General features: G+C 38.9%; 1 protein-coding gene across 2 annotated transcripts in view; it reads right to left on the bottom strand.

The window, feature by feature from the left end:
* Positions 1-9,239, bottom strand: part of TFE3 (transcription factor binding to IGHM enhancer 3) — a 650,077-nt gene that overhangs the window by 163,952 nt on the left and 476,886 nt on the right. For both annotated transcript variants that reach the window (XM_044080401.1, XM_044080402.1), the window contains exon 6: positions 8,274-8,385. In XM_044080401.1, coding sequence (XP_043936336.1) covers positions 8,274-8,385 — 112 coding nt within the window. The remainder of the gene's footprint in view (positions 1-8,273; positions 8,386-9,239) is intronic.

Genomic DNA, 9,239 nt, shown 5'->3' with positions numbered 1-9,239 from the left:
GTCTGGACCTTCTTAAAGATCTGTTGTTATATGGGGGTCTTGAAACTGCACAATATATCAATGATGCCATATCCAACTGGACAAAACACTGGATCCTCCATTACTAAGTAGAGCCCTTGTACATAAGGCACAGCAATGATACATCCGAAAAAACTACTGTTGTACCCACGCTGGCATTGAGCCAAAAATACATGCACCATCTTCTGTATACCTTAAAGAATGCAAAGCTACTGTTAAACCATGTACACATCCTTTACTTAAAAAGTTTCCTTAAGTCAAAGGACCAAAAGACCACAAATCCACTTGTTATGACTTACAAATACTAAAATGATCTCTGAACTTAAGACATAACTTTGATCCCCTTACACTTACAAATTTTGCTGGTAAAATTAGAGCTTTCTACAGACACACAAAATAGCAAAACAAATGACTTTATAAAATCTACAACAAAAATTCCTTTCCTGAATTTTGAGGTCTGATACAATGCTTATTGACATAACTAATATAATAATACAAAAACTGCTCTTCGTTTGACTCTCTGCTATGACTACTGAAGGGTAGTATTTAGGCTTTTAATGCTAACAGGCTGGACTCGATGCATTTACAACAAAGTACTGATACTCTAAGGTTCCAGAACTATGCACAGCAATGTACTGATACCCCAATCTTCCAGAACAAAATCTCTTAGCAGGTCTAACTGCATCTGCTTTACTTATTTATTTTTTATTTTACTTGTTCTTTGGTAACCAAGAAAGCCAATGGTCCATTTTCAGTGGAGGCCCAGGGAGAAAAGCTCTGCAACATATTCAAAAACAATCAAACAGTAGTTGATGAGTAATTATACAAAACGAAATAAAAACCCTGCAACAGATTCAATATTTTACAAAGAGTTGGGGAGAAAGACTCCGCAAAACAAACATAACATTTTACAATAGCTGATAAGTAATTATATGGAAAGGGAGAATATCACACAACAGATATAGCACTTTAAAATAGATTCGGGTGTGCCTTTTACACAGGAGATAAGAGCCCACACAATGGATTGAAATACATTTACAGAACATTGCTAGAATAAATTGTGAACAAGAATACTGTATGTACTGCAAGTAGCAGGACGATTTGCAGAAGTGGGTAAGCCTATGTCAAGAAAACTAATATACAGATATTCCAAACATTATATTTCTAATAATATATGGAGGTGAAAAACAGCAACAGAATGAGATGCGGAGGAGTACTGCACTAGAGGGAAAATTAAGGGCATGGAGAGAGAAAGAGTTAATTAGTATTAGAAAAATGAGGATGTTATAGAAGGACACTAGAGATGAAAATAATAAGCATAAGTGCTGCCCAAAGAAGTAGAAGAGCATACATTAGGAGTACGGTATCATTAAAGTGAGAGCTTCTTGTAATGTTAGGCCATTACTACCTGCTACATTATGGAGGTATTAGTAAAATCAGGGTGAGAGAGGCACAGTTACAGTGACTAGATGGTCGTACATCTGTTTTGGGGGATTGTGCAGTTTCAGGTGTCAGACAAGGGACTACTACTAAATTTAAAAATTTCAAAACTTCGAATTTCTTAGGGTCGGGACCATAAAATTGAAGTTTTGAAACTTAAAAATGTAAATAAAAAAAAACACATAAAAAAAATCTTTTTTTTCTTACATTTTTGCAGGGCGCAAGCCCTGCTGTGCCCCCCACACCCCCTGCTAATTAAATATACCAACACTGAGAATGCACTACAGCAAGGAAAATGGTAAATATACCGTTCTGTGCTATATGGCGATCTGCATTTAAACAGTTTGTAGTTTCAAAGATTCGATCTTATGGCCTTGACCATAAGAAATTCAAAATTTTGAAACTTCAAAATTTAGAAGTAGACCCATCAGACAGACAATTCTTTAAACTGGTTCTGAAACTTGAAAAGTTGCTAGGATGTTTAAGGGATGAGGGGATAGAGTTCTTAGAGTGGGCTACATAGCTAGAACAGAGAGAGGTTCCTACTGACGGGTGTCACTTGTAGGTAGTGGGAACATGGGTTGGTGTCAGTAGTCAGGGTTCGCTCAGCTCGAGTCAACCTTCCAAGTATAAAGCATTTAGCAGTAAACCAGCTGGACCATGGGATTCCTGAATACAGCTACTTATGAGAATGGATACTGTAAAGGTAGTTGAGCTTGCTGCTATTTTAGGAAATCACCAGGAATTCTATCTGGAGTTAGTATACTATATTTAATTTGTTGGAAGTATTTTTTGATTGTTATGGTGGATACTGGTTGAAAGCAGAATGAGCGGAGTATTAATGGAACTGGGAGGTGAGAGGAGGTCAATTTGTTTTGAGATTGGTTGTGAAGTAGTTTAACGATGCTAGAGATAAAGTGATCATTGAAAGCATTGGCTGATTCTTCTGGTGAGCAGTGGAAGATGGGGTTGGGGTTTGGGTGTCCATTTTGATCCAGGGTGCAGTATTTTAGATATAGTGGCCCAGAATTGTCTAGAACTTTTGTAGCATCTATTCTCCAAATTGGAGTAATAAAGTTTCTTGTAAAGTTTGATATGGCATTTGGCTTTATTTTGTATGTATTTATATTATTGACGATTATTTTCTGTTTTATTACTGAGCCATGCCTTCTAGGCTTTACTCCTTCTTAATGTCCTGGTGGTAAGAGTGAGTCAAGCAGCAGGGTTGTTTTGTACTCTTTTAAGCCTAAGGGGGCATGCTACTTAGTAGTTCATAAATATCTTGCTAAAACAGATAATTCTATAAATATCTTATTAAAACAGACAATAGCATCATCTAGAAACAACATTTTTAGGATGATCCAGTTCTGTCATTGCAGTGAGGTGTTAAACAGTTCTGGGTCAAAGCTGCTAACATTGTGAGAGGGTGTGTGTGTGTGTGTGTTCCCTGGGGGAAGTACGACATTCTCCTGTGGCATACATTTTGAAGTAGTCACTAAGCGTGCTTGTTAAAGAGCCGTGGGAGCTTATATTATTAGGGTGACTTGTTAAATTCCAGTCCAAGGTGGTTGTCTTACCATCTTTCAGGACAATTCTGGTAGGACCAGTGATAAGTTGAAAGAAACTGTTCAGGTTTATACAAAAAGTCGTTATCTCAGAAGTGAGACTTGATCAGTCGATGTTAACAATGCCTAGTGTAATTGTCTCCGTGTGTACATTGTGGGATAGCCAGTGGTGATATTTTCTCCAGATGGGATACAAAACACTGCCATACATATCGTTTTATGTGCATTTAGTTTTAGGTTACTTAGAAGTAGTTCAGCATTGTGGAGTAGGATATGGAAGATGGGAAAGGTGACAAGTTTGTGCTGCTGTGGTACATTACTAATGCGCATACTTTTTTGTTTAATCTATCAGCTGTAAGGATGTTAAAACCATTCAAAACTATGTGGGATTAATTCTTTGTTACTAATGTTATGTTTTAGCCTAGATTCTCTTATAGTTAATATGGCAGGGGAGTAATAGTTTATCCATGCATGTAGTTCTGGAATTTTGTTTACAATGTTTCTGAGGTTCATATAGAACAGATTAATGAGTTTTGCTGTTGCTATTTTTATTTTGTCAGGAGAATAATTTAGGTCTTCAGATAGGGTTGATTTATTATTTGTTGAGTAACTTGGTGCATGAGAGGGTCCAGGGTTAAGGTGAATGTCAACTGCTAGCAGTAGATTTAGTGATACACTTATGTGAATGTGCTGTTTTAGGTTTTGTGGTGTAGCTGGTGATAGTTCCTTTTTTGGAGGTATGGAGTATTTTAGATGTAATGAAGTTTGTGCAGTGATTTTACATACTACTATTATATTATGCATGGTTTTACTGAACATCATGTAAATCAGTATTAAGTCCTGAGCAGCACATATTTCTGATACAGTAGTAGGTATAAAATAATACAAAGAAATGAGCAACAAGTGCTTCAGAAATCCAAAACCACTACTAATTAATCTAACTGAACACACTAGAAGCAACATACTCATCTCAATGGTGAAGAGAGTTGGAGGCGTGACTGTGACTCAGAAGGCCAGAGTTTAACTAGCTCTTTAGATACTGCAGTATCCAGGTGGGCAGCAGGATTGAGGGGGGGTTATGTCAGCTGACCCATCCATGGACGAGGAAATTGTATTCTGCTTAAGATGGGGCATGCATCGGAGGCGGACTATAGATTTGCTTCCGAAAACATCATGCTGCCTGGTAACAAAGGAAGGGTTTGAGTAAGCTTGTTTCAAGGGCAATGATGTCTATGACATTATCCATGTTCTGCCCAGTAACAGCAATGAAGCCTATGACATTATCAATGTTTTGCCAGTAAAGACAAGGATGTCTATGATATTACCCATGTTCTTCCCACTTGGGATTCCCATTACATGCATACTAAAAGAAAACCCAGCTAGTTTCTGTGAAAATGTTGCCTACTGCCTCGACCTTTGCATTTTTTTTTTTAAAAGAGAAATGGTTGTCTTTGGGGAAAAACTCTCTGTCGCTCCCTGGAGAGGGAGGGTCCACCTACAAGCCTACAGCAAGAGTTGGCCAAATTCCTGCCTCAATAATTAAGGGGGGTTGGGAGAGAGGTATAGCAGTCTTAGGAGTAACAGACCATATGGACCACTTACTCCTTTACGAGGAAGGTCTGCTACAAGAAATGTGTGAGATGAACAGAAGTACTAATACGGAAATGGGTGGATGTCAGGATGAGAGGGGTACAAGGCCCAGAAAATCTTTACAAGCAACACTTCACATTACAATCAGTCTGAGCAAATCCTTACAGTCATACTCTGAGCAAGAACATTAGAAAAAAGGATAGAGGAAGGAAATGCAAAACTGAAGGCACACAGGATGAAACTGAGTACAGATAAGGCAGTTGTAATGGTAACAAATGGGGGAAATCAGAAGAAGCTAAGAACTGAGGTAGAAGGAAAGATAGTGGAACAGGTTAACAACTTCAAGTATCTGGGAGGGATGGTTGAAGAGAAGGGAAATCTGAATGTGGAGGTCAAAGCTAGAATCAGAGGGGCTGCAGACAACTGGCACAGAGCTTCAAGGGCAGTGTATGACAGATGAATGCCAAAGACGCTGAAAAACAGGGTGTGCCAAATAGTGGTGTGACCAGTACTACTGTATGGTAAAGAAACCTGGGCAGTGAAGGTGCAGTAGCTGAGGAAACTACAGGTGATGGGGATGATGTGCCTGAGATGATTGGTAAGAAGCACACCGTGAGACAGACAAAGAAATAAGGACATCAGAGCAGAAACCAAAATAGCTCCAATTACAGAGAAGGTCAAACAGAACAGATTATGGTGGTTCAGGCACATGTGAAGAAAAGCAGAATATAATCTGGTGAATAAGATTTGGGAAAGACAAGAAGTAGGCAAGAGGAAGCAAAGGTGCCCAGCAAAGAGACAGATGGACTACATGACAGAAGACCTGCAACGGCATGATTGTCGAAGAAGGTAGGAGAGTGGCACTGAATGAAGAGAGATGGCAATAGATGACACAACACGCTGATAATAAGGATGATGGTTACTGCAAATTGGGTTGTAACTAATTCTCATCAGCAACCTGACTGAAAACCATTTCAAACAAATGGCATTTGATCAATGACTTTGATCTTTTTTGCTCCCCTGACATATACATGCACACGGTCATCCTCACTATAATCCAGTTTGTTGTTGCTGAATCATGGGGTAAAGACAACATTTGCAGCAACCCCTTTCAAAATTTTGTTTTTTTTTTGAGTGGGAAAACAATATGACTCACTCAAGTGTTTTTTTTTTTATATTCTACTCCCCTTAACTCACACACTGAAGGATACATCCCTTTCCATAATTTCTGCCAACCTCAGATTTGAATTTAATAAAGGGATGGGGAGATTTATCCTGAAATATATCATTTACATGGATGAACTTGCTTCACTGTCAGGTACTGCGTATATATGGTCATTTTGGCTATTTCCTTTTTGATGAAACTTGATTTTTGCAGAGGCTGACCTGGAAGTTTAGTTTCACTGTAGACCTTGCTTAACTGATCTAAATCAAAGCTGAAGGCTAATCCCACCCCCAAAAAAGGTGACTGTCATATTGGATAACCATGTGTCATAAAGGAGCAAAGAGATGGGAAAAAAAAAAAAAAGAGTTCAAATGGCAGAATTAATTTATGGGAAAAAAGAGTTACCTCTAGACATCTCCAGGCCAAAAATAGAGGCAATCCAAAGTGTGACAGCCAAGTGAGCAGGAAAGAATAAAATAAAGTAGAATGTAGAAGGATCTGTGGGCAGAGACAAAAAGGTCCTAACTATGACCAGATAAGCAAGAAATGTCACTAAGGAAGGACAGGAATGAGCAACCTGTGCCAGCATGAGCACTCTGGGGGAAAGGAGGATGTCCGGCCTACTAATGCCAGTGCACCTACTGGAAAGAGAGGTGTAGGACATGCAGCATATGGCCACAGATGTGAACATGCCTCTGCCAAGCCACGCTTACATATTAGTCTTCACTGTTCCTGTATAACAGTGGGCATGTAGGTCCTCATATATGTGATCACACATCAGCTGCTAGTGGTAAGATTAGGGCCAGAAAACTAGAAAATTCATAATGGTGGCCATGCTATGACTTTAACATGGTGATGGTAAACAAATGGGCATAGCAAGTATGGCAAGGGTAGATGGTCACCAGGCAACAGGGTAAGGAAACAAACATTAATAAAAAATATAAAACACTACCTAGGAGGTACTGCATGCCAGGATAATAACAAAAATAACAGGAGCAACATAATGTTATGTCCATGGTTTAATTTAGTTTGAATCATCACTAAAAGATTCTGGAATATCAATTCTACCATAAGAAACAGTATGAAGTTGTTGAAGAGCAGAACTGCTACGGAGTATGCAGTTTTGACATTTACATAACTTAAACTAAATTAGCATACTGGCTCCAGAAACCAAAGCTGAATAACAAAAAACTAAAAAGGAATCTGCAATTTGCAGGACTCAGCGAGAAAACAAAAACTTTATAATAAGCTAGAATAGAGTAGTTTATTATAACGTTTTTGTTTCCTTATTGGTAATTAGTCTTGTGAACTGCAGATTCCTTTTTAATTTGGCAAAGTTAGAATCTGTTACTTATGTATGTCACATGGTTGGTGCTTCAATGGACAGTGTACAAAGTTAACTAAGTTCTTTTATGTTTACCTTAAAAAAAATGTTCCTAGTCTAGGGTAAAGCCCATGGTACTTTGCACTATCATAACTTCCCCATGATACTTTGCATTGTTATATCATAACTTCCAAACATTATATACAGAGAGAGATATGGGAAACTAAAATTACAACAGGGTATCTTGCCCTTGCTAGAAACTACACTTTGTACTGTTGGTAATACTTACTACAAGGATGCTGGCTAATTAAGCTGATATGTATAAAAACAATATATTTGTGGGTGAGTAGCTGTGATGATCTGCTTATACTATCTTTTACATAATACTTCTTATTCAGAATACTAGAAGTAAAGTTTGAAAGGCTACAGTGAATTGGTATGTCGTTCAACTTCTCTAATATCTTGTGTTTATAACTGACAGAGAAGCAAACATAATAATGCAAACCTGAAGTTTTGTGAAGGAAGGAAGTAGCTTTGCCTTCTTGAGAAGAAAGGTTTCAGCATGTTTGTAAAGAACAGTATTTTCGAATGTACTGCATGAACTCATACATACTTGTTTGTCTTTCGGCTTTTCTGGGTTAGGGAACTCAGGTCCACTAATGATTGGCAGTAGATTTTCACGAACGCCGAGGTGGCAGCTCGACATCCAACCTTCAATGAAGGCACGCCCATTTATGCATGTCTTTCGAACGCCACCCAACTGCGGGGAGGACATGCAGAATCTGCACAGAAGGCACTCCCTGCACTCCAGCCGAGAATCGAACGGGAGAACCTCTTTCTGTGAGGCAACAATGCTACCACTGCACCACCATGGCTGTGTGAACTCAAACATACTAAAAAAGAAAATCCAGTACCTGCTCATCGTGACTAAATTATGTCCAGTGCAGTCTGACTTCTTGTGATGAATAGGAACTTGTACTTCAAAATGGTTATTGCGCTTTCATGTACTAGTAATATAACAGAACAGTTCCTCTTCATGGACTCTATACAACATACTTAATCTCCATACAGTTTTTTACACTTTGACCTCCTAAACTGATTATAATCACCACTGAGAACTAAGATAACTTATGAGACAACTTCATAGTATAGAAATAAATGTACCACTCACCTGTCAGTTCTGTTTTGATGTTGGTCGGGTCAGCAGGGCAGGAGTTGCTAACAGTGACTGTAGGAGCAGTAATACTCTGGTTATTGTACAGCTCCAACAAGTTCCCTGGCAACTGGAAATAAACAAAACAAATAAATGAACTTCTTGGATGAATAGGACAAGTTTTCCAAAGAAAAGCAACTGACCACTGGAAGGAACACGAAGGGGAAAAAAGCAAGAAAGTAAACAGAAATGCAGACTTCTAAACAGATCCATCGTGATTTTAAAATATTATCAACACAAACTGTAACATGCAAAATCTTTTACTCAAAGAAAAATGTACCATGGGATTCAGAAATGCTTACTGCAATGCAGAAGCCTTAACTCGAAAGGTTTCCCTATCGAAGTAAGCCTTTCCAATACAGAAACTACACTGCTGCTATGGTAGTATGGACAATGGTTTTGTTGGGAAAGCTGTACATTAGTGTGGCATTCTAGGGGGGTGGTTAAGGCTACCACTAACTGTGCTGTCCCCTGGAAATGGTGGCAACTCCAGATTAACAAGGAAGCGTGATTCAGACAACCTCTAATGAAGTGATGTTTTCCCTAGAAGGAAAAAGTGAAGGCTGTAAAAGCAACATTCATCCATTCACTCCTTTGGGAGTAGCTGCAGTACAGTAAGTCTGGCAGAGTTGTGTGTGTGTGTGTGTGTGTGTGTGTGTGTGTGTGTGTGTGTGTGTGTGTGTGTGTGTGTGTGTGTGTGTGTGTGTCTGTAGGAGCATAAATGCATCTGGATGGGTGCATGTCTGTATATGTATGTGTATATGCACAGGTTGTCACACTACTGCAGGGTGTGTGTGTGTGTGTGTGTGTGTGTGTGTGTGTGTGTGTGTGTGTGTGTGTGTCAGCATACAGGTCAGCAAGTCTTTCCATGATTGTGTGTGCAGGTGTTTGCTTGTTGTGTGAATGTGTGTGTGGGTGTCTGTC

Source organism: Protopterus annectens, chromosome 8.part0, assembly GCF_019279795.1.
Source record: "Protopterus annectens isolate FY-2018-M chromosome 8.part0, PAN1.0, whole genome shotgun sequence".
Taxonomy (NCBI): domain Eukaryota; kingdom Metazoa; phylum Chordata; order Ceratodontiformes; family Protopteridae; genus Protopterus; species Protopterus annectens.
The sequence above is the reverse complement of the archived record's forward strand: the minus strand, read 5'-3'. Positions and strand labels throughout refer to the sequence as shown.